This window comes from Camelus ferus, chromosome 29 (assembly GCF_009834535.1).
Source record: "Camelus ferus isolate YT-003-E chromosome 29, BCGSAC_Cfer_1.0, whole genome shotgun sequence".
NCBI classification, from domain to species: domain Eukaryota; kingdom Metazoa; phylum Chordata; class Mammalia; order Artiodactyla; family Camelidae; genus Camelus; species Camelus ferus.
The window spans coordinates 1,303,324-1,330,212 of record NC_045724.1 but is presented as its reverse complement, the minus strand read 5'-3'; the positions used below and the strand labels follow the sequence as shown (position 1 = coordinate 1,330,212).

Here is a 26,889-nt window from a genome sequence, read left to right as displayed (position 1 = left end):
AGAAGAATGCTCACAGCAGCGTTGTATTTGGCATAGCCCAAACTAGAGGTAACCCAGTGTCCACCAATAACAAGGCAAATAAATTGTGGTATATTCATGCAGTGGGAAGTTAAATAACAATGAGAATGCATAAGCAGTTGCTACACAGGTAAGAGAGACTGAAGGATACAGTTGTGTAATTCTACTTACATAAACTTCAAAAGCAGCTTAGCTGTGGTATTGGAAGTCAAGATAGTGGTTAATTTTAGGGAGAGAAAGGGAGTCATAATGAAGCAAGGCTTCTGGATTCCTGGTGATGTTCTGTTTCTTATCTGGGTAGTGGTTACAAAGGTGTATTCATTTTGTGATAATTCATAATTTTTTGAGTACTTTTAGAAGTCACAGGTCAATTAAAAATTTAAAAAAATCAATGGTGTGCAAATAGGCTTGTAGGGAAGCCTCTCTGAAGAAGCTAGCAGTAAGAAGATCGGGGAAAGAACATTCTTAGGTCAAAGCAGCAGCTAGTGCAAAGGTCCAGGGCTGAGCAACCCTAAGGAGCAGAAAGCTGCGGCGGGACCGGGGGTTAGGGGTGTGTACCTTTGTCAGTTGTATGTGTTACAAATTGTTGGAGGAGGTCATCATGAGGATGTGACTGCAGGTTGACCCAAGAGCCGGATCCGGGTCATCTGAGGCTCCTCACCACCTCCCCAGTCCTGGAATGGACATTGGACCCACCGTTCCCACAGCCAGAGCTGTTCCAGAGAAGCAGCCTTGAGTGAGAAAGGTGCTGTTGAGACCATGTGAACTGAATGCATGACCGAACCAGTTTAAAGGCTCTAGCGAGACTCTAAGATTCTGGTGGACGGTGCAGAGATTTACTCTTATACCTAAGCCAAACATTGTGTGTAAGTTTTCTTGCTTATTAAACCTGCCGCCTCTCAGTCTGCAGAGGTCTGACTCTTTCTCACGTCTTTCCTTGCCCTCTGGGTACCAGGGCCAGTTTCAGATTTCACCTGGGTAACTCTCAAGGTTGTGAGCCAACATAAATGTCTTCTTACATTCTGATGTTTGGTTTCTCAAACGACAAATAGATTTACTCTTAATAGTATATTTTCGGGAACAGAGTTCTTAATTTCAATAGATTCCAATTTTTCAATCTGTTTTTTCATAATTGGTTAAGGAATTTTTTACATGCACGAGGCATTGGAGATAATCTCTTGTTGTCTGCATACACTTACTGTTTAGATTAATAATATACTTGGAATGAATTTTGTGATACGAGGTGGGTGTTGTATAAGCTATCTTAAGTTTGGCCTTTCAGATGGATTTTCCATTCTTCATTCTGTCCTCTGCTCCAGGAAGCTGGCCTGTCACATATAATTGTGACTGATTTAGCTGCATTGTAAGAATTTCTTTTCCTGGTAATGCTCAGGAATTAAAGTCCATCATGGTAGGTTGGGTGCTGGATTTATGGCCATTATTACTATCAGTACTCTAGGAAGCCCCCTCAGATATCCTTCTATCAGACTTTTTGTTGTGGTTTTTCTTTCTTTCTCCATGCTACTATTGTAAGAGTGCCAAACCTGATCTCGTTATGGTGAATACTGTGTAATGAGCAGCTGATTACCTACAAGTGAAATGTTGGAAAATTCTGTATATTCCTCTGTTTGTCTGGAGAAGATCTTTCATAAAGAAATACTTGATTATGTCCATTGGGCAAAAAAAAAAAAATCCAGATCTTCGGGTATTTTGAGATTTGTTTGTTTGTGTATCTTACTGTCAGAAGCACCTGTTAATTCAGTGAGGTATCCAGTAATTCACTGAGTCAGGCAGGTTTATGTTTACTTAGATTTCTTAGGCTTTAATAATTTGAGCAACCTACATTTTCACCTGGATTGATCATGGGTTACATGTCCACTGACTTTTTGAAGAAGAAAACAAAAATACAAGAGATTATTTTCCTCTTTATTTATTCTTAATAGTTAAATTCAGCCTAAGGTTCAGTGCTTCCATTTACACACTAGAAGCAAAGCCAGTCTGCTCACATCACATCATTTGATAAATTTTACTTTTTGGCAATCTCTTTCTGATTATTCTTGGGGGAAAGAGATAACCTCACTTTTTTGTTATTTCTATGAATTGAGAAAATCAGTGATTACTTTATAGCATGGAGACATTCAAACTAACCCAGAACCATTAATTCTTTGGTGGTAACTATAAATTTCAAACAGGCACGTCTCTCATAGCTTGCCGCTTCACATTCAAAAATCAGAACTCACCAGTCATTACATGTACAGCTGTAACCAGTAGAGAATATTTTAGCTACAAATACATGAAACTGTGACTTGGATTGTGGCTCAAAAGAATGTTCTAGAATCACCTTTCCTTAATAAGATACATGATTGCAGTTAGCATCTCCCTTAGCTGTTCTTTTAAACTCATTTGAAATTATTTGCAGATAGAGCAATTTTGAATGCTGATCTCAACATGAAACAGAATTCAGAGAATACACAAAGTTATCAATGAGGTAACATTCAACAAGCAGGGTGCTATGAATTTGACATTAAAATTCATTTATGTAGTAAAAAGTAAAGTTGAAAAAAGTATTTTCAGAGGCAGCAGTCACCGTCTACATAGAAAGAAAATCCAGGAAGTATGCAAATTACACACCAGGATACTTGATATATAATTTAATCAGAGGATACATAGAATACAGAAGTTTACTAGAATAATTATAATCTACAACACATGAAAACAGTTTAGAAAATGGATTAAGGTCACATTCTTTGACAGTAGCTTCGTTGAAAATACAAACGTAGAATGAGACATTCATGCGATGTCCAGCGCTGCCCTGCCTTGTCATCAAATCAGCTCAAACCAATCAATTGGTATGGATTCAGGCAGCAGATGTGTTGTTGATTAATAAACTAAATCTTGCCTAGTGAGATTGTTAACCTCATAGAAGCACACTCAACTAACTACTGATTGATATTTTGGTACTTAAGATGCAAAAGCACATTTCTTCTAATTGGAAATATAGCTTAGAACTATATTGTGGGGCAGACCTACGATTGTCTGAAATAAGAATGCTTGGCTTGATCATTCTTCTATTCAGCGACAAATGTGCACTCACACATCAGAGACTAGGATTTTAGAAATTAATCCTGGTGGAATTTTTAGGGAAATCTTGTCCAACTATATTTATGGAAGCAAGAATGTGTTAGGTTTTTTTTTAATTGGGTGTATTGACTGGCCTAAGCACAGACATTCTGCTTTTCAATCATATGTTTACAAAATCTGTACATTACAAAGAGTATAGAAACAAGCTGAAAAGAATGTGCCACACATCCTGGATAAGTATCTATATGCAGTTAAATTTACAGATACAAAAGAAAATACAGCCTACTTCCCTTATAGTGCAGTTATTTTTAGATACAATGTATCACTAGTAAATGGTCGCAGCCATCAACTCTAGTTGTCCCCCGCAGAGAGAATGAGAGCAAGATCCGTTCGATACAGCTTCCCTCCGTCCGACAAAGCCATGATGCTTTTCTTGTATGTTGGAATATTGTTAATATCCAGATCCTGTACAGAACATAGATAGCATTATATTCCAGTTAAATATGGAAGTGAATTAACCACTGTCAAGTGATAAAATGTGAGAGAAAACTGCTTGTTACATCAATCCATTAAGGGCTGGATTAAATTCTTAGATGTGAATAAATCACAAGGTTGTTTTTGAAATCTGTTTATCACAGTGAAACACTGACTCAGGCTAGTACCAGATCAGGTTAAGAGTTGCAATCTACTTCTGCTCCTCTGTAAGTTTTTAAAGTAGATTTCAAGAAATGAATGTGTGGTTGCTCCTGGATGGATCTGTCAAGTCTGCTTAAGAAGTAAGTGGCTAGGTAACTAGATTACCTGTTTATTCTTCTCACACAGATCCTTCAGTAAAGCATCTAGTTCATTTTCATCTATGTATCCATTGCCATCCTGAGGGAGGGGTAATAAAATAGGACATAAGTAACTTCATCCATTAAAATGGGGAATGTAGTAAAATGGAAATAATTAAAAGCTTCAGAAAATCTTCCTACTGCATATTGGCAGATATTCTAACCTCTATGTCAGACCCTCAAATTTTTAACTGCTGTGTAAAGTTCTAAAATACATGTGAATTGCCTCTCATTCAGCACCTCACATTTGTAAAATCCTTTGAACTTTTCAAAGTGCTTTCACATTTAGTATTTCACTATATGTTAACAATATCACCACCTCCTACTGAAGTAAATAAGCACAAATATTTTCATATGAATGAGAACATAGGCTTGGGGAAGCTGTATTACTGGTCTGATGTTACACCAGGCAGTGGAAGAGCTGTACCAGAGCCCATAAAGGACTGATACTGGGTCCAGGAGTAGAGAAATTAGAAGAAACAAAGCGTTATCTTACCATATACAACATGGGAGGATTCTGCTGGATATATATTTTTTTTAGATTTATTCATTTTGTAATTCATTTTTCAGTTTTAGTAGGTAGCATTGTTGCAATCTGACTGCACATATACAATGTATTGCATGTAAATTCATATACATAATATACTGCACGTATTTTAAAAAATTTACATATATGTACTGTTCATTGTTTCTAAGAATGTTTATATAGTTATCAAAGGAATAAAGCCAACCACAAAATAAGAATTAATTTAAAAAGATGCATACATCCTGCTATTAACAGCAACATTCTTTATAATTGCCAAGATATGGAGGCATCCTAAGTGCACATCACTACATGAGTGGATAAAGAAGATGCAGCATGTATATGTAATGGAATACAACTCACACATAAGAAAGAAGGATATTTTGCCATTTGTGGCCCTTCATTCACTTTGTTTTCACTTCAAAAACCAGAATTTTATAAATGGTATAAACATTTCCATTGTGTCAAAAATAGCAAAACACCTAGAAATAAACTTAGCCAAGGAGGTTACCTAGACTCTGAAAACTGTAAAACATTGATGAAGGAAATCAAAGATGATAAAAAGAAATGGAAAGATATCTTGTGCTCTTGGATTGGAAGAATCAACATTATCAAAATGGCCACACTACCCAAAGCAATCCACAGATCCAATGCGACCTCTGTCAAAATACGACATTTTTCACAGAACTAGAACAAACAATTCCAAAATTTATATGGAACCATAAAAGACTCCAAATTGCCGAAGCAATCTTTGTAGGTCTCTCTTTTTTTTCCCTTCTTTTTGTTCTCTTTTCTTATGGCTTGAAAACTAAAGAAGTTCCTTTAATATTTGTTGTAAAGCTGGTTTGGTGGTGCTGAATTCTTTTAGCTTTTGTTTATCTGTGAAGCTTTTGATTTCTCCACCAAATCTGAATGAGAGCCTTGCTGGATAGAGTATTCTTGGTTGTAAGTTTTTCCCTTTCATCACTTTAAATATATAGTGCCACTCCCTTCTGGCCTGTAGAGTTTCTGCTGAAAACTCAGCTAACAGCCTTATGGGAGCTCGCTTACATGTTACTTGTTGCTTTTCTCTTGCTGATTTTAATATTTTCTCCTTATCCTTAATTTTTGTCAATTTGATGACTATGTGCCTTGGTGTGTTCCTCTTTGGGTTGATCCTGTGTGGAACTCTCTGCACTTCCTGGACTTGGGTGACTGTTTCCTTTCCCAAGTTGGGGAATTTTTTAGTTATTATCGCCACATAACTTTTCTCAGGTCCTTTCTCTCTTTCTGGGACCCCTATAACGTGAATATTAGTGTGCTCCAAGTTGTCCCGGAGTTCTCTTAAACTATCCTCATTTCTTTTCATTCTTTTTTCTGTTCTGCAGTAGTGATTTCCACTAATCTGTCTTCTAGCAAATTGATCTGTTCTTCTGCCTTATTTAGTCTGTTCTTGGTTCCTTCTAGTGTGTTATTCATGTCAGTGATTTTATCTTCAACTCAGAGTATTCTTTATATTTTCCAACTCTTTGCTAAAAACTTTGCTCTGTGCATCTATACTCCTCTTGAGTTCTCTGAACATCTCCATCATTATTTTAAACTCTTTCTCAGATAAATTACCTATTTTCTCATCACTTATTTCTTCTTCTCAGATTCTATCTTGTGCCTTGGCCTGGGAGATATTCCCCTGCTGCCTCATATTGTCTATCTTTCTATTTGTATTTTTAGGTAGGCAGTTACCTTCTCAACCTTGGAGAGGTGGCCCTTTGTGGGCCTAGGCATCCCTACTGCTGGATATTTTCATCTAGCTTAATCCTCATTCTACCCTGCAAAGTGAGTATTACTATCTCATTTACAAATGAGGAATTGAGGTTCAGAGGAGTTTGGTATCTTTCAAAGCCTCACAGGAGATAAAGTGTGGCATGGGAATTGATTCAAATTTATCTAATTTGGGATATAATAATTCACTTCTTATGACAAGAATGAATTGGGTGAGTAATTTTAATAGTTCAGGTTTCTTTTAATATAATCTTGAGTTTGAGGCTTTTTTCTCTTTGTGAGCATTTTCCAAATTTTTCTAGAGTCAAATTATAGATAAGAAAAAAGCTTTACCTGATCATATAACTCAAAAGCTTTATTGAACTCTTTCCCACACATTTTGACTCCCTAGATGATAGAGAAGAGAGCAAAGGTTAATATGTTACAATTATATATCTCACATTCTAACCTTTCAAAAAATATTCTTTATAGTAGAGAAAAAGAAAAATACCTGAAATTTAAGAAGAAAATTCTCCTGCACTGGTAGTAACCTTTTGAGAGAAAAATATTAATAGATTAGATTTTTTTGACAAATATCTTGTTATAATAATATTTGCATACTTCCTAAACTCACCTGGCCATCTCAGTTAATTCCAGCTTCCCATCATTATTTGAATCAAACAATTTCAGCTGAAAGACAGAATGCATTATTGTAGCCACTGAAGAATTATTTATTGCACGAAGGAGAAGACAATTCAAAATAAAGCATTTTCAGTTATCAATTATTTACACAGACAGCAAAATTCTAGAAACTAGCATCCGTTAACACTTTCAGTGTAAAATTTCAACTGTGACTTTCGTCAATTGCCAAAGTTTATCAGCACGATGCAGAACAGTCAGAGTAACAGCGATCTTAGGCTGGGCTTTTAGAACATAATTATTTTTCTTGCAAAGATGTGTTTATATGTATCACGATGTGGGAGAGATGGTGTCTGGCTGTATATAGCACATCCTGAAACTTTCCAAATAACAGTCCGAAATAAATAATTTGTTTCCCTCTTTTACAGCATCAAAGAGTACGAACAGAAGTAATAGGTAGATAATAGGTATAAACCCTTCGAGAGTAGAATTTTTGAGGGAGTTTGAATAGTTTTATTTCTCTTGGACACTAGGTACTCGATAAAGCTCCCTACCTCCCCACTGCACTATACACATCATACACCAAGACATACCCGGGTATAAACACATTCATATCCATATTTGGGAAGCATTTACGTTTTTAGACAAAGTTTCCAACTATTGCTCTAATATATTACATAGGAGGACTGCATATGAAATCAAATGTATAAAATATGTGGAAAAGAGGCATCTTTGTTTTTAAAGAAAGGAATGTGATCATAAAGGTTATAGGTTTGGTGAAGTCTTTTTAGGGAGATAAGGAAGAGCATTCTGTGGTTTCAGATATTCTAAGAATCCTTCGTAGGAGGTAGATTTTTTCAGGACCTGATACTGATACAACATTTTATAATCCATTGACTGTAAGCTCAAAAATTGTCACACCAGCAAGTTACTGGACTCCAGATCACACAGTTCAGTGTCCACAGGGAATTATTTCCCTACATACAAATTTTAATTTTAATTAGTTCTTGATTAATCTGCTTCCGGGATTTGAGCTGGTTTATGACATTTAGTCAGACACGCCAGGCCAATCCAACAGGGGAAACTCCCCTCTGAGTGGTTTTAAAAGGCTGCTTCAAATTTCTACCTGGAGAGGAGTCTTTAAATAGACATCCCTTGAGATTGGCATAAAACACAAAGTTGATAGATGTAGGTTATTGTTCATTTCCCAAAAGTTATTCAGAGTCTAGATCTGCCCACTGTGACACGTGTATGCTAATGCTGTGATAAATGGAAATGTGATGAGGAATTAAAGAGCTCACTTCCTTACAATGAAAACTTTTTCAATTGTTGTGAAACTAAAGATTAGACCTACTTTATAATAATTACCACTGTATAGTGAATAAAGTACTGGTATAGTTCTAATGTTTTTTTTTTAATCCCACATAAAAGTAGGCTGATAGGCCGAAAGCAAACCTGTTCCATCAAATATAATCAAATCCTTTATAAGATTATTCCTCAGGAAAAAAGTCTAACTCCTTTGTTGGTATAATATAATTGTTGTAATAGGCACCTATATTTTGCAGGTTATTTATTTAAATCAGTGAGGTAAGAATTCACTGTACATTGATAATACTTAAAGCATATATATAAATACATGTACTGACTGGGTAATTTGAAACTGTGAATTTCAAAAATTAACTAGTTAAAATAATGTTTCCAAAAATATTGGCTGATGACTTAATCAGTTTGGCAAAGATTTTTCCTCATAGTCCTAGTGCTGCGAGTCAAAATGAACAGACTCTACCCACCTGAAAGTTAATTAACTTCATGGGCATTGGATTATTTTGCCTAGAAGTTCATCAACTTATTTGTTCATTCGTTCCTAAAACATTAAGTGCCTATGTATAAAGCAATTTTCTTAGTGCTATTAGCAACATTCTACAGCAGCTCTTGGTTATACTATTTATGGTAGCACCAGCTCAGGGAATATTCGGATTTCCTCACCCAAAGCACCAAGAACAATATTCCAGAATAACAAGAATCGAAAGAAAGAAGCAGGAAATGCCCCTTTTTTAAGTCACTCAATGACTGAAGTAGCTGGACGTTTTCTTTAAACTTCAACAAAATCTATGATTTCCTAAGACATGATAAAAATGGATCAGAACCTCTATAATAAATGAGTTTTTAGTGATACAATTTATATATATAAAATGTAACTTACATATATATGTTATATAATTTAGTGATATGGCTTTGTAAGAATAACAAGGGATCTTCTGATAGATGAAAATTACCTCGCTCCACAGAAAGGAAATGCTCATGTGTTGCGTGCTTGTAACACTCAGCCTTACAAGGTGTAACCACCCTAGTTATTTCACTTTTCAAGTGAAATGATACTTATGTGCATGTGATGCTCACAACCATGGTTTATTTACTTCCTCCTGTGTAGCCTCGGGAATTAGCCAGAGCACAGTAATATTTCACAGGCTCTTGGCTACAATATTTCCAAGCCCAGTCTTACCATTAGGTCCGTATACTCGGCTAGCTTTGTATCATCAACAGTCTTGTTTGCTTTTTCCAGCAGGTCCTTTAGAAAGTTCTGTTAAGACAAAAAACAGTCAGATAAATTTCATCAAGAGCAAACAGTCTGCTTTCATTTCAGCCTGCCTTGAAATGGAACACCCCAGGAATACGAAGAAAGTCTCTTTCTGAGGGTAGAACTGGGTAAGGAGAGGTGCTTACAAGGGAGGTCCTCTTGGCGTTCCAGCAATGACGCTGCCTTTGACAGGCCTTTTACTGAGAACTGATCTGTTACCATCTATACTAGGCTGTTCTATGCTTTTATGATTTCAGTTAGAGTATCTGGATTACGCACTGTGTAGGAATCAATCAGAGGAAAAACTTGTTAAACCAGCCAGCCCAATGAATGCATTTCTACCTAAGGATATCTTCACAGATATTCGTATGACTCTGCTGCAAGAGACACAAGGGACCCCGCTATGCCTTCATAAGGTATGTGAACAATTATCAACAAACAAGATGGAAATACACCCCTAATTTCAAGTGCATTTTATGCCCGCACAGGCAGTTTTCACATCAGTTTACGGCCAAAATGAAGTTCTTCTCACGAGAGGGCCAGTTGGTTAGCTTTGGGGCTTGATGCAGTCCAAAGCACCTTGGTTAGAACGTGTCAGCTGCCTGTGCAAATTAAAGCAGTTGACTGCAGATGTTACCTAATCTTTGTAGAATACGTGAATCACATCAAAGTAGAGATTAATGTGGGAAGGATGAAAATGATGATTATTAATTTGACAGTTAAAGTATAGGAGTGAGTTTAATTTTTTTAACAGAGAAATAAATCAAATAAAGGCTTTACAAAAGTTTGCCATATAAATGGCAATGTAAGTACTTACGCATATAACAGTCTTCATTTTGTCTAGGGCTATTCATTTGCAACTTCTTTCTTTGTTCAGAAAATGAATTAATGCAATTATGGAAAACTGAGCAGATACTATGTTCAGACATTATTGAAGGATTGGGTTTCTCCGATTGTGCAGCCATTTACCTCCCTCTCACATGTACTAGTTCTGCTGGACTGATTTAACTTCATTATTTTCAAGGAAGGAGATCTTTCTCTTGGCTTGATAAATTTATTCTCACTTCAGACATTCCACTTCAAATCCAAAGTGAAGCATGGAAAATTCAGTTATCTGTTGGGGTGAATTTTATTTTTGAACCTTATGAGGCTTTTTGTCAGAGACTAATTGGGTTAAAAATCCTCACCAGAGACTGAAATGGTGGTCACAAAAATAGCCTGGAAGAAACTTCGGGACGCTGAGATTCAAAGTCGTGTCTGAGAGCAAGCAATGTTTTACTCTATTATGGATCTTAAAATTAGCTTTCTTGAAAGATCCATTAAAAAAGAATGCCAACTTATCTTCAAAATTCCCCAGAGAGGAGTGCTTCTATTTAGAATCTCTTTTGAGAATAAAATTGAGAACAAAGAAGACCAGTATTAGAACTGAGCTTAAGTTTCCTTATGAACTTGAAATGATTTTTAAAATATATTTTTTGATCCAATAGAATAAAAACACAATAGTTTAACTTGTGGGCTCTCGGTTGCTAAGCTGCAAGTTTGTGAAAGACACTGTTTTTAGTAATTTCACATCAAAAAGGTTTACATTTCTAAGTGTTCTAGTTAAATATTTTAGCAGTTTTGCAGTGGTCCAAAGTGACCCAAATCATGTTAAGCTGTGACTAGGAGACCATATTTATATTCGTATTTTCCTGCATAAGCAGAAGAGGTAGCTTTTGATGACTGAAGCTTGAAAGCATGTGGTATTGTGGGAAAAAAAACCATTATTACCATTATCAGATATTCCGTGTCCACATCTGTGTTCTTTTCCCAGGCAGCTGTGTAATCTTGAAAAATATCTAATCTCTCTGAATTTCATTTCTCTGTTTGTGGTAATGGGACTCATAATACCTTCCCTGCAACTTTTCTGTGAGGATTAAATGTTAAAATACATTTCAAGCACCTAGTATTATGCCTGCCATATAGTAGGTGCTCAATAATTACTAATTTTCTTCCCTTTTAGTCATTCTATATCCTGAAGATAAGGAAAATAAGGTTTTCTGGACTGAGCAGTTTGGGGTCAATTTAAAGAAATGAGAGAGAGCTGATTTTGTATTTCTGAAAGGCTAGTAAATTACTGAGTTCATGACTAACATATTTATTGTGCCTGTATTTCACAAAAATCTTTCATGTGCAACATCGTTCTTGAGTTTCACAATAAATCTGAAAGAAGGTATTACTGCCCCCATATAAAAGATGAAAAAAAATCAGGCAGAATGATGAAGAGATCTGCCCAGAAGTAGGACTTGACTTTAGACCTTCCTGCCTTTTCCTTTACATCTGCCTTCTCCCGCACCAGCTCCTACGTACATCTGTGAGATAGGAATTGACCGATTCATTTTTTTCAAAGTTGCAGTTTTTCAGAAGTTTGACTATATCAGGACATTGTTTTTATTATTGTTACTGAGAGGCAGGAGGCTGCAGGGAATGTCTAGCGGCCCGGGAGGCAGACAAGTTTAAAGAGCACAGCTCTGTGTCTTATTTCTGTGTAGCCGTAAGTACATGCCCTAACTTCTCTTAACTTTTTTACTCACTGGAACAATACTGATCTCAAATAACTCACATGAAGATTAAATAAGATGTGTGTAAAGTACCTGGCCTATAGTAGGTGTCCAATTAATGTTTAACTTGAAAGAGGAATCTGTTTTATATAGTTGTTTAATTTATAAAATAAAGTGCCAAATTTCAACAAAAAGAACTGACTTATTCGCCTTAGTGTATCATTATCTATCCATCTATCTATCTGTCTACCTACCTACCTACCTACCTACCTACCTATTCATCCATCTATCTATCCATCTATCTGTCTATAATCTATCGTCTACCTCTTATATAACAATTTGTATAGACCACAGAGAATTCTAATTCCGCAATGCTGAACAGAATTTCAAAAAGTACTTGAAGTCTCTTTTTTGATCTGGTACTTCATTAATGATATGGAAGAGTGGGTGAAAATATGCCATTGCTCAACATTAGTTTCTTCTGTGGGAGGTTTTTTTAAAAAAGCTACAAAGTTCATAATTGTATTTGAAAGGAAAAAAATTTAAGCACAATATTTTCTTTGCTTACCTTAAGCTCCTCGGTTTCTATGAAGCCGCTGTGATCAGTGTCATATCTTCTCCATGTCTGTAAATAATTTTGGATAAGGAAAACCAAATACATTAAAAAAAAAAAAGGCAACCATTTTCCTATTTTAAGGAGCTTTCTGAAGACGTCACTCACTGACACAGCTTTCTTATACCTTCATGAACTCCTCACAGGACTTCAGCTGCTGGCATCGGAAAAGCAGCAGGAAATTCTCTTCCGTGGGTAATACGTGAGCCAGCTGCAAAAGATTTAAAAAGTTGTTGTAAGGAGCTTGAAAGCGAGTCTCACGTTCCCTGCTCTTAGTTGTTATTGAACATAGCTCTATTACCTAGAAAACCAGGGGAAGAAAAGCATTACAATCGATTTTCCCTTTCTGATCGTTCGTCCCTACGAAGCGCCGTCCCTGTTTCCGGGGCTTGGCTGCTCTTGAGCGAAGGCGCTCGGGCCAAGAAGCCGGCGCAGCGAGCGTCCGCAGGCAGCTCAGACCGCTGTGGTCTGGCCGCTTCTCATCTGCAGGACACACAAGCAGACACGTCCTGGTGGCTCGAACCCTTTTTCTGTGCCACAAATCAGGTCTTGCTCCTCTCAGGCCACATAGACCTGCACACATGGGGCCGTACATTTCATGTAAAATGAAAGAGACCACGAGAAATATGAATGTAGGGGAGGGGATAGAGGGAAAATAATGCATTCTCAAGTCTGAGAAGAAAGCTTACTAAGAGATTCAAAGCAACACAAACTCAAAACAATTCTAAGACAGTGGAGAGAGGTGGAAAAGATAATTCACAATGAACAGTGGAAACTGAATAGTAACAGGGAGTATCAGCTCTCAGATTTTTTGTTCCTGCTAAAAGAACATTTATTGCGCGAATCCAGCGCTTGGATTTTATTTTATGATCTCCATTTTGTGACCCTATGACATTTCTCCATTGATCTCATTTCATAACTTAAAAGCTCCTTTTTTTTTTTTTTTTTTTTTTGGAGGAAAGAAGGGCTCCAGATCCCATTTTAAGATGAATATAATCTATCTATTGCGTGCAGGGAAGGAGGGAGTTGGATTGATGGCCTCACTGAATATGTGAATTCTATTCCTGGCTCAGCTGCTAATTAGCTGTGTTCCCCAGCAACTCCCTCAGCCATTTCTGGAACTTAGCGCCCTCATCACTAAAATAAGGAATTGGAATAGAAACCAGTGTCTCTTAAATGTACTGGGTTCGAAATGACTTTGAGAATCCGTTAGAATCACTACATCGTCACCATTAAAGAATAAACCTACAGCACTGTATTTCATCTAATTCCCAGAAGGTAATGAATCCTGAAATACAGGCATAGACCCTCGTCTCTGGATTTTAGACCAAGAACCTGTGGTCTAGATCAACCTTAAGGGCAGCATAAGCTCCAAAATTTGTACTAAATTATAGGAAAGACTCTCACACTTTAAAAAAAAAAATTGTCCTTTTAGGTTTATTTAAAAAATTAAAATGTAATATAATAAAATGTGTCATTCTACCTTATCTGCAAGTAATCTCAATTTTTAATTATATTTTTTATAATATATCCTTTAACCCAGCTTATTTTTAGATCTTTGAAATAATAATCTCAAATTAGAACCAGACAGTTTATATACACTAATAATGAGATGAAACTAATGGACGGGGCCAGACAACTTATTAGGATGTTTAGTATGACTCAGAACGCATTTTTTAATTTATTTTGAAACAAATGTCACTACTATGGTTGTGCATTAATGCAAGCATTCATTTAGGAAACAGGGAGTAGCCAATGCCAACTCTTCCTTTATTTATTGGTGTGTAACTTGTCAGGTAACCACTTTGTAAGTTTTTGGTGGACTTCCCCATTGACCATCCGTTTCAGGAGGGTGAAGACTATTCTTTGTCTGCATCCCTTGAATCCTCAGTGGGATGCTCAACACATTAGGTGCCTGACATAAATGTTTGGGATTGGTTGATAATTTTACTTCATTAAGAATACCTACTTAACATGATTTATAGTGAGCATTGTTTTTCTATCTTCATTGCAATTTTCTATTTTGTTTGTTGTTTTGTGCAAAAAATAACAAGTTTTCTTAAAAATTTTCTACTTATTGAAACCCACCAAATACATGAAAACAGAAAAAAAATAAAGAGTTAATAAGCAATGACCATGTGTAAGATTAGGGAAATTTTAACCGTTTTGTTTCAAAAATTAAAGTCTAACTTTCATGATGTTCAGAGATCCCTACAATGTCAAATATAGAGATGGTAAAATTCTCTTCAGGTTTAGTGTTAATGTATATTTCTTTGTCCATGTCATTTTGGTTCTAGTTGGTTTATTTATAAGAAGACAACATTTTATCTACATGTAACATACTCAGACTTTTACTTTCATTGTGCTATTAATTTTGAACTGAATAACGTGCCATCCTGTTCTACAGATATTGTGGATAGGCATGTGGCTATAAAGAAACCACCTTTTTTAAGGTGTGTTTCACAATGAGGTGGTCCTGTGTTATCTGTTAGTCCTTCCATTGATGCATATGAATCAATATTCAAGTTTAAGAGCTGAGTACAGTAACTCTCCAGCTGTTGTCTCTGGACCATGTCCACAAAGTGCCTGAGGTCCTCTATAGAAACTGCTTTTTTTCCTCAGATTTGCTAAGTCACTGTTGTCCATAGAATTGTCCAGAACTGCCCGTTCCAAGATTACTGGTGATTTCTTAGTCCTTGGGCGGGCTGCCTCCCGGCTCTTTTATAAACTCTCAAAACTATTTTACGGATTGGAGAAGAGAGGAGAGAAAATCAACGGAATGTGTGGAAGGCAGATAGCTGTGGTTACAAGGAGAATCAGACCTTAATTTATGAAAACTGGTTGCTTGTCACTGAGAACGGGGAAGGAAAATTTTTTCTCCATTTGCCTGTATTCCCTATCAGTCTATATACATTTTGAGGAGAGGGTCTGTGTTTTAATTATTGTTTCTTTTCTGGCACTTGCACAAACTTAAGTAGGTATTTTAATGAACCAATGAATGAAGGCAGTTGACTATCTAGGGTCCGCATAGGCTGAAAGTAAGTGGAAATTAAGTTCCTTTGGAGGTAATTCAAATAACTTATCAGTGAGGTGTGGATAAAGGTTCGGGTGGACACTGTGATACACCATCCAGAGCTTTCTTTAGGTGCTAGGAGTGTTGCTGTGGTCTCAGCAGTCAGGTCTCTTAGAGCTGTATTCCCCAAGGAGGCTGAATTCCATGACCTATCAGCATGGGGATATGAAACCTAGCCTTCTCAGTCAAAATTTGGGACATCTCTGAAGGGTTGTCCCAGCTTCGGAGCTCACTGTAGGGTCAGCTAAAGTCTCCTTTGAGGCTGTAACACAGCTCAAGGTCTCCCTCTGCCCATTGCTGTTCTTTTCATTTCCTTTTGGCAGGTACTGATCTCAAGAGCACTTCCTAATAAACTTCCTCATCACTAATCTTCAACTCAGATATGCTTCCCACGGGGCTCAGCCTGTCCCAATGACAGGGATCGTTACATCTCTCTTCTGTTTCTAGGTATAATATGGAGCCCTTGCATTGTGTTTTGAAGTAGGTTGGAATCCCTTGCTATGGCTCACATGGCTATGATTCAGAACCTGCTAAGGCACCGTCCTGGATGCTGGGGATTCAGAACCACCAACAGCAAGAAATTTACAGGGAGGAAGATAATTTCAAAAAATTTTTTTTTCAGAAAACTCCAAAGTAGGAGATAGCTACAATGATAAAGCTATGTTCTAGGTGCTGGGAGAGTACACATGAACAACAACTTCACTAGAAACACAAATGACCCAGGTACATAACTTAAAGCACACAGTCTTGGTGCGTGTTAGCTTGAAGACAGTCTTGGTGCATGTTAGCTTCCTTTAACACATATTAATACAACATTCAGCTTTTTATTTTGGGAACTAAAGAAATTTTTTTTCTAGCCAATAAGCAGTGAGTCTAGGAAATCTGGAAATTTGAAAGGCAAATTAATCTTCTCATATAAATTTAGGTCTAGTTGAATATAATAATTTGAATTTCACAAATTATAAGAATGGGGAAAAAATTGGCCTTCAGAAAAATGGTGTAGATTTTCCAATGAATTATTTTGATTTTTAATAATAAGAGCACATACATTTATAGAGTTTTTACAATATGCCAGGATTGATCTATTTGTTTGATGTGTATTGTCACATTTGCTGTTGATGCTCATATGTCACCCCTGTTCACAGACAAGAAAGCAGAGGCTCAGAGAGGATAAATGGCCTGCTAATCTTGTAGCTTTACAGTTTGAGCCAGATTTGAAATCTTGATTTTGAGATTTTTTTCCTTTTACCATCACTCTCCATTAAAATCTCCAGTCAAGAAGTTCTCTTAATAAAGTGTTTAAAAAATATACATCCAGAATAAAGTTTTAAATCAGATTTCATTGTCAGTCATTTCCCCAAATTCTGAGGTGGGAAAGTAGACTGGTATTAAAAAATTACATTTCCTATGGTTAAACTCACATGCTGAAATCCCACTGTGGAAGAAAAGAAGGGAAGTCTAGAGAGGTGCCTGCTTCCCTGGGAGGGTTATTACAGTTTAGGTATTAAAATAGCTTTTAGATCTATTTTTCCACTGGATGCACTGACCTGGACAAATAAGACACAATAAGACTGGAGAGGATGGTAGTTGAAGGGAGTAGGTAAACTATTATAAATTTCAGAAAATATAGGGGTTTCCATTCCTTCATAGCTGGTTGAGATTTTTGTATTTGTGTCCCATGTTATATACAGGATTTCTTAGCAAGTGATGTATGTCAAGTTGGAAAAAAGAAAGGATGAACTTTACATAATACAACTTCCTGGTGACACTAGAGGGCGCATTAGAAATTCAGGCATTTCCGCCTCTCCTTTCCCCATTTTATACATATGATTGGTAGCTTTCAGTTCATTTCTTTCAGTGATTTTTCAGAACCCTTCCTTTCTCTTGTCACACCTGCTTAACCACACCAGGTACAGTCAACATGCTGCAAACTACTATAGCAGTCTCTTCCCCATTTTCCCATTCTCTCATTCTCATCTCTCCAATTAACCACCCTCCCCACTGCCTCCCGTGTCTTGGCTGATAACTTAGATTAATGAAAAGAGTTCTGGAATCAGAGTCAGCTCTAGGGCTGCGTAAGTGTTCTGTCACTACCTGCCAGTGAGATCTTGGACACTTCCTTCATCATTTGAGCTTCAGTTTCTTCATCCTAAAAACAAGTGATTTAGGCTAGTGTTCCCCAACGGTCCCATGTAACAAAAAATTCCATATTCTGGAATACTTACTTAAACTTTCTCGTTTATTCTTCTGTGTCCCACTTCTCGCCCTTTAAACTCTTTCTGCCTCAGCAGATCTGGAAGTCCTTCCTGAATCATGTTTCAAGTGGTTTGGTCAAATAACTTTTCTATACCTTGTGTATCCTTTTTCAACCAGGCTAAATTTAAGCCTTGCCATGAGAAATCAACAAACTGAAGCTTGAAAATATTTTCTTTTAATGTGGAAAATATATGGATTATTAATTATAGAAAAAGGCTAAGTACTTTGGAGAAACATGGCTGGATTCTGGCTCTTCAACCATTTATTTCTTGTGGGTTTTTTTTTTTTTAATTTTAGGCAAATTCTATTAAAGCCATAGGCTTCCCCAACTATAAAATATATGCTCATTTTATATTTATATTTACTTTATTTTGTTATCATGAGATCAAATGGGATAACATATCTGAATACACTTTATAAATTGTGTAATGTTATACAAATGTAAATCTTTTTCCTACTGTTACTGCTATAAAAGTTCCTCAGTTCTTTATTTCAGTCTTCATTAACTTTCTCATCTTCCTCTGTTACCTATATCTATCTTTCCTCCCACAGAAATCCTTTTCTTTCTGATGACAGTTTCTTTTCTCAAACCACTGGGGAAATTTCTTTCATCAAACCTCAAGGACAATGTGCCTGCTAATGACTTCTACCCTCTCATTCAAATCAGGCCTCAAATTCTAATTCATAAATGATTATACTATATCATATATGGTAAAATATAGGTTCAAAACAGATTCAATCATCTTATCCTTTTAAAAATGTAAAATCCATGTGAATCAGATCCATGCTTTTTGTACTACTGTTGCAACCTGGTATGAAGAAATTAAAATAAATAGCTGAGCCTATTTGAGTCCTTCAAAATGAAATATGTTAAATACAAGATGCCAAACTCTGAAATAACCACATCTATAATTTCACTGATTTCAGACTTTCAAACTGGTTTTGAATAATTAGACTTATGTCACCTCATTTATGTTCATTTCAAAGTTCTTTTCTTACCCTTGATGATTCTCATCTTGATTAGCTGGCCTCTAAGTCGGTCTATAAGTCCCATTACTATTAAGTTATCTATTTATATAGTAATGAGTTACACATAGGCAAAGGGAAAAGTGTATACTCCGGGGAAATATTTTAATTACAAAGATAATAATAGTATGTCCTTCCTTAACTCTATTTGTAGTAGCTATTTAAAAATAAGTGTACTTCACATTGACATCACAGGTGTCCTGTACAAGATCAATTATTTAAAAACCAGGTTAGTTCTCTGAATCAAAGGTAAATTATGACTAAATGTTGTTGACAGCCCAAATTCTTCACACTCTTATACACTAAGAACGTTATATAAAGAACATGATTATGCCTGTAATTTGGCATATTTTAAAATATGACCTTATTCATTTTTCTGGGAAAAGCTATCCACTTAATTTCTCTAACCAGGTTGGAGAGAGAACGAAAGTAGCTGAGACACTAGATTTTATAAAAGTAGACATGAGGGAAACAACAGCTGTTTCACAAATCTGAGAATGCTGGAGAATCAACGCATAGTCAAAGTTTTGCTTCTTTGATTCATTGACCAAAAAAAAAGTCGCCCTCGATAGGAAAAGTCATTGTCAAAAGATAAGACTTGACGCCCACAATTTTAACTTTTAAAGTCTCAAAAGCTATCTGTACCTATAACACATCATGAAATAGTCACTCACTTTAGCTAAGTTCTTGTGGTTTTGTAAGGCCAACTGCCAATCTAGACTGAAATTTCAGAAATGAGTGTGCAGCTTTTTGCTATGATATTATCATAGGGACTGCAAATACTTCATTTTATATTCTAACAGAAAAGTCTAATAAGAAATACTGATGAACCCTGTCCTTGGCTGCTGTTTTATTGAACTGAGGCTGGGTAACGTATGGGACAGGTACTCATCCACAGGTTGGAGACTTGAGCCTATAACTGCACCAGTGCCAGCAAACAGTTGCATGGCCAAAGGCAAGTCATTTCACTTCTCCAGGCCTTACATTCATAAAGAATTAAATTTTGACTTTGGATTATGCAAATTCTTAAGGGTCTCTTTAATTTCTGAAGGGTTTTTGATTTTATGTTTCTGAACAGAAGATAACATGTTACTTAAGTAAACTAAGCCTCTTGGAACAAGTCTTCCAAATCATGTTTGAGTTGGATACAACTACTAAAAGCTCATTTATTAAAACCACATGAGAAAAATGCGTAAGTTCCTTACCTCTACAATTCCTATTTTTCCATCATCTCTTTGCCCATACTGATCCACAAAAGTTTTCATCTCAGGTGATAACTCCTAAAATTATTAAAAAAAAAAAAAAAAAGAGGTAAGAATTCTGTAAAACAAACAAACAAACAAACAGTATGCTTGTGATAGTGCTAATAATTTGTTGCAAAGAAAAACTGGAATTGGAACCATTTAGAATTATGCATATTGGTTTTAAGGATATGTTATCCTTTGAAAGTGTAGTCAGAATCATTCAGTTCATAACGTTTAGTGAATTTAAATATAGTGATCACTGTGAATGTACTTTAACATTGCTTCAGGAAAGATTATTTTATATTGCTGCATTAACTGTCCTATAACATTTTCCTTATTATAACATGTTTTATCCATGGAAGTTACAAATATGTGTTTTCAGTTTGGACAAGCAAACAATGTGATTGTTGAAGAGCAACTCACTTTGTGAGTGAAGAATGTTTCAAGCATGGAAGTAGCATTCATTGATTAAATAAGTTAAAAAATTAAATATCAGAAAAACATGTGTCAGATTAAAAAAAATTACTTGATCAATTTGTACCTTTACTAGAGACAGACAATACAGTGACCTTATTTTGGGTCACTGATTTTATGTACTTAAGATCTTTGCCTCCAAGAGTAATTTAGGGAGCAGCTTTCTAGTGTTTCCTTGTTTCCATTTTTCCCAAGATGTTTTCTCTGTCATTTATTTTTGTACATAAGATGTATTTAAGAGTGACAAAGTGAATGCTTTTATCTCATTTGACTTATTTTTTTCAATCTATTCTATTGCTTATATAATCTCCTCAAATATTGACAGATTAGAGAGCTCTGAACTGTAAACTAGTGATCTGAACATAGAACTAGTATTCAGGAAGTTGGATTTGTACCCTTGGGTCTTCAACATAGCCCAGCTGAAACAGCCCTGTCACATTAACTGAAGCCTGTGTAAATAGGTCAGCCTTCGTAAATGTCCTATTCTGTGTCCTTGGAAAAGTAAGTTAAGGTCTCAGTTTTTATCATAACTAAAAAGATGATGGTATTATCTATTGCACAAGTTTGTTCTAGGGAAAGATGGGTTAATATAATTTAAGGGCGATACCGTAGCTGAATATTATTATTACTAGTGTTACAAAATCCTGTTTAAAGCAAGTTATCTTTGGTAGAACTGAGGTAACAAATCATAACTAAGTAAATTAATATAGACTTTAAAAAACCCTCCTAATATGACTTAATTTTAACTTGTATTTATTAAAGTTTATTACAGAAAACAATTTTAAGAAAATGAAAGGGGCCATAGTAGGACTATCAGTTGTCATATTGTTCACACATACCTTAAAGTAAACAAAAAACCATCAGGTAAACTGAAAAACAATATAATGCCACTAGTTTAACTAGCAGACTTGATGTTTAGTTTATGAGATTTCTGTATGATAATTATGTCAAAATCTGTGTTTTAAACAGTACAAAACATGATAATAACAATAAATTAAAGCTTTATAAAAATGAATGCAAACTTAAAGACTATATTTAGTGAAAATGGTAGTTCTGAAAGTATATTGGGTTGTATTTCATTAATGTTATATTCACTTATACTTAATATTAATGAAAAATTTGAAATTTCACATTACTAATATAAGCCAAACAATCTATCTATTAATACAAGAAAATCTGCTATCCTATTGCTATAAATGCAAAGAAACCTGGTTTATAAGGTCAATCGTTAGGTTTTAAAAAAGAAAGAACAAATATATAAAAGTAGATTTACTACAATGGGGCCAGTACCAAAATATTTGTCTACTATTACAAACCTCGCAATTCAGAGTTTGATTTAGATTTTAACTATTCAAAGATTATCTACTTAATTCATAAAATAGTCAGTAATCAAGGTATTAAGCAATTTTATATAATCCTGTACCTGTGCTCAAATTTCATATAATTGGATTATAATCTAATAATTAGAGCTTCCAATACTCTAAAATCAGAAACTTGGAAGAAAAAAAATTAAGCTCTAAAATGTTTAAAACTCTAACATAAAGTCATTGATTAAGAAAAGTTAAACATTAAAATAGGAAGAGGAAAAGAAAAATCTGAAAACATGTAGACAGTTTCTAAATATCTGAATTTCTAAGATGAAATAAGTATCAATATTAAAATTAATTCTAGAAAAATTAAAATATAATCATTTAGCTGCTGGAAGCATCTTTTAAGGTTTTAATTAGAAATTTTATGGCAAGTAAGATATTTCAACCAGGTATTTTAAATATATATTTTTTTAAACATGGAAGAGAAATTTTTGTTTTATTACTCAAAGATACATAGAACTATAATGATAGTATTGCATGAATATATTTACACAGTAATGTACAAACTGGGGGGAGGGTGTGGAGAGAGCATATAAAACATTTTCAGTTTTATTTGATCCTATCTATTATGCTTTCAGATTTATGTAATATTCAACCTTGGTAAAACAACTCCCAGAATGCTATCTAGTTTAAAATCAATTTGATCAATGATTTTAGCAACTGATAGTTTTTTAATGCATCATAGTACATTTTAGTGTCCTCTGGGATTCTTGTGAATATGTTGTACAGAGGTGTGTATCACACAATTTTCAATTTAGACAGAACAAAAAGGTAACTATTAGTAGATTATATATGTATATAAATATATGTATGCTATTTTATATATGTAACTCAGTGCTAGAGGTGGTGATCTGTTAAAGGACCACATACACCTGTATTTCCCTCTAGACATATACATACAAAATCTGTAATGTAAATTTTCTTTCTAATGGTAGTCAAAAAGGCCAAAGATTATTAGCATCTAACTAGACCAAATCCAACATTGCTTTCTGAAATGCAGTCCTACATAAAACCCAATAGATTAGTAAAATTCTTAACATTTTTTCCTCTATGCAATCATCTCATCTATGTTTTAAAGCTGGCTGTATTTTACTTTTATGCTGACAACATCTTTTCTTAAGGGATTAATTCATGCCCAAAGGAAGTCATTCAGAATTAGTAAAAATTGTCATTTCTTTAATTAACTAATGGCTTAAATTACAAATATAGCTTGCTTTGAAAACACCATGAATTGCTTCCCATCAGCGTATCATTTTGTTTTTTAAAAAAATATGAAGTTCTTAAAATTACTTTTTACACCTCTAACTTTTGGATTTCTTCTCAACAGAAACGGACACTTTTTTTTTTTTTTTTTTGCTATGTTCTTGCTCATTATAATGTTGCAAAGTTGTCCAAATTTCCCCCCCCTTGGGAAGTCAGGACAGGACATTTTCTCATCACTCCAACCACATCAACAAAACAAGAATAATAACAGTCAATGAATAAGAGATCCATAATCTGCAGATTTGTTTCCTGACCAGCAAGGGGCAGAAATGTATTTCTACCCTCTTACTTACCAGGCTGTTATAGAGAAGATTAAAATTACCTAACTGAACTCAGACGTAGAGGTGGTGATCTGTTAAAAGATCTCACACACCCACCATTTCCTTTTAAACACTGTTAAAGAAAGTACAAGTATAGAATTTATATTTTAAAAGCTCTGATTTCATATTGTAAGTTTTTTTCCCTTTAAGGAATTTCTCTTTCCCTCTCTCTCCCCTTCTCACTCCCTCTCTGTCCCCCTCTCCTCCTCTCCCCTTTCCCCTTCCCCTTCTTCCTTACCCTCTCTTCCTCCCTACACGATTTGCAAAGGCACTCCTTCTCCCCTTTCTCAGTAAATAAGTGTTTACATTCCAGGAAATTACTCGACCTCACTAGTTCTTTATGAGAAAGCTAGAATATCTTTTTCTTTAAGGGTGAAGGTCTTTTTCCTCCTTTGCAAACTTCAACCTACCAATCCAGCCTTCTTCCGCGCCTGCTGGAGCTCTTGAATCAAGTTCTGAAGCTCTTTTCCTTCCAGGTAACCACTTCCTGTAAAGACAAAGAGGCACCCAGGTGTCAGACATCTCATTCTGAGTTTCTTCCCCATCCAGTTTCCACAACAGCCATCTTTCTGGCCACCGGAGAGGTTCTCTCTTGCCTCGGTATTGATTAACCCTCAAAGGATACAGAGGCGGCTGAACTCCCCTCCCGGGGTGTCAAAATTTAGACCCACTAAGGGCAAAGGAGGATGACTGGGATGCTCAGCGCAGCTGTAGAAACTTTGGGGGAGGCAGAAAGCCTCAATCCCTGAGTTCTTGCTCCCCCCATATTTCTACTAGTACCATTCTTGGAGAAAAAAGATTAAGGTGTAGGGATAACATAGAAACAGTAAATTAACTTTAAAATTGATGGTTGGCAGCCAGCCAGAGAGAAAAGATTAGGGAGATGTGGGAAGAAGTAAAGAAAAGAAATGAGGGCTAATCGGATCAGGAGTCTCATGGAAGGGGAAAAGGTGGGAAAGGGCAGGGTCGAGATCCTTCAAACAGTTAAAAAAAAAAAAAAAAGAGGATAATCACCGTCAGCGTCGAAATGAAGCCAGATCTCGAAAAACTGTGAGGCTGAGATCAGGGATGACTGCAGGTGGGATTCTGCCATTGTACAGCGGAGTGTGTGTCTGCGTGTGTGAATATGTGTGCGTGAGTGTGTCAGGGCGAGAGTGGGGTGAGAAAGAACCGCAGGGTGTGTGTGTGTGTGTGTGTGTGTGTGTGTGTGTGTGCGCGCGCGTGTAAAGAGGAAATTCTGGGCTGTTGGAGGAAGAGCAGGGCGCGGGCGCTGTCCTCGGTGCTGCTCAGCTCAGGCGGTCCTCCGGAGTTCTCTCTCCACACCCGGCACCCAGTTCTCAGTATTTATCCTGACAGCCGGGCCACGCCTCCTCCTGCCTCCGATTCCTCACTCCCTCCTCTTGCTCGCACCAACCTTCTCCCCCTCCCTTCCAGTTTTCCCCTCGCCTCCCTGGAAAGCTAGCTGGAGCAGCAGTTTTTTGGAGTGTAGGGAGCAGCAGGTGGTGGGAAATCCTTAGCTCAAAGACTGAGTGCTGAAAATAGACTCTTTGCCCTCCACATTCTTCTGTCCAGAAGGTATCTTCTTCCTAAATATTATAGTAAAATAACGTACTTGAAGAATTTTTGATTTTCAGATGGAAGAGGAAAGCTAATGAAGGGTAGAACCACATAAATGATATTTATATTGCATGTGCTATGTGTGTGATTTCTCTAAGATATTTTAGTGTTTGTTTGAAAACAGCCAGGTGAAAGTTTGGCAAATATTAAATTACTGTGATTACTTTGATTAATGTATACAATCTACTTATATAAATAACTACTCTATTTTGTGCTTGTGGGGACCATCATATGAATGTTTCTTAAGATGGCTTATATAAACAAGCCTTTACCAACATGAGAAAGCAGGACTATGTTTTTTTTTTTTTAACTTGTAGTAGAATTATAACTGGAAAGTGACAGAACTAAACTACAAAATCATAAAATGATAGGAGAAGGAAGTGATCTTTACGGATACTATGGTTTATCTCTGAGTTTAGAAAAAGCGAGCAACCTAAAACAAAGAGAAACCAAGGATCTGGACCAAGTTCATATCTATGTGAATTAGTGACCCCAGCCAAGGCTCTTCTCAATGACTGTAACACACATCTCTCTCCTTTTTGCTGTGCTAAGCAATTCTTATTAAAGAATTTTTCAGAAACTGGAAGTTACCGTCAGAGTTGGAAAAAAAAAACCTAACTGAACACGTGTTATGTATTTTAATATAATAAATGATGTATTAGATGATTTATTATTTACTTCTAAAGTATTTGGTTTTGAATGTTTTGAAACTTTAAGTTCTCCTGAAGATGTATCTTAAGTGTCTGATTAGAATGGTAAAAAACGCCAGTTGGAGTAGCAAGAGAAATTTCAAATACAGCCAATATAAACTTAAAGTGAATTAAAGTGAATTTAGCAAGCTCTGTTTTTAAGCTTGTGTAACTGAGTATGAGAACCCTGAATTTTACGTTTCTGAGGCTATAACTCTACCTAATAAGGGATTTGTGGAGCTTTTTATGTATAACCTTTTCAGAGACCCATCATTTCAAAGCTGGCCTATTTTAATAATCTTCTCAATGGAGTTCTCACTTCCATAGTACCTGAAGTACACAAATTATTTTCACTTTATATGATTCTCACATTTAGTCTCTGAGGCTGCTCTTCAGAGCAATACTACTATTAACATTTTACACAAGAGGCAAATAACTGTATTCTTGGACTAAACAGGCATTCACTAAACATTTAGTTATTTATACTTTTATTTATCCAATGAACATTTATTAGTACTTATTTTGTCAAGCACTAGACACTGGAAAACAATGAGATAAAAGACATGGTGCCTGCCTTATTGAAACTTGGACTTATGGGCATACAGTGACATACACACACATGACATAGTGGATATAATGGAGGTGTGCACAAGCTACTATGAATGTGTAAGACTCCTAATTTTTCTGCATGTGTGAGAGTTGAAGCTTAAGTTGTCTAACTTTGCTTATATAACAAGCACAGAGGAAGCTCTGTTTCATGGTGGGCACTGTTGCTTGTAAGGAGAAATGGTCATGGGAATGGACTGTAATTCTTGAAAGACTAATCCTCATCCAGTCTGGTCTGCCACTATATTAGCAGCAGGAACTTTGTATGAAAAAATATGGTATGTGAACTAGGAAGCTAATGCTAGAGGGTAAACTTCAAGGAGAGGGTGAGAAAGCATTGACTGTAGAATGATTTGAGGAAGAACTCTGACCTTTCTATTCTTAACAGC

General features: G+C 35.9%; 1 protein-coding gene across 1 annotated transcript; it reads right to left on the bottom strand.

Moving 5' to 3' along the window:
- Positions 1–1,923: 1,923 nt before the first annotated feature.
- Positions 1,924–24,923, bottom strand: CALB1 (calbindin 1). The gene is made up of 11 exons (XM_006188550.3): positions 24,603–24,923; positions 23,999–24,075; positions 20,123–20,197; positions 12,690–12,773; positions 12,518–12,574; positions 9,335–9,412; positions 6,827–6,882; positions 6,704–6,743; positions 6,547–6,600; positions 3,901–3,972; positions 1,924–3,564 (listed from the first exon to the last, which is right to left on the bottom strand). Exons 1-11 carry the CDS (start codon positions 24,679–24,681, stop codon positions 3,451–3,453), a joined length of 786 nt encoding a protein of 261 aa, XP_006188612.1. The 5' UTR covers positions 24,682–24,923; the 3' UTR covers positions 1,924–3,450.
- Positions 24,924–26,889: the final 1,966 nt, after the last annotated feature.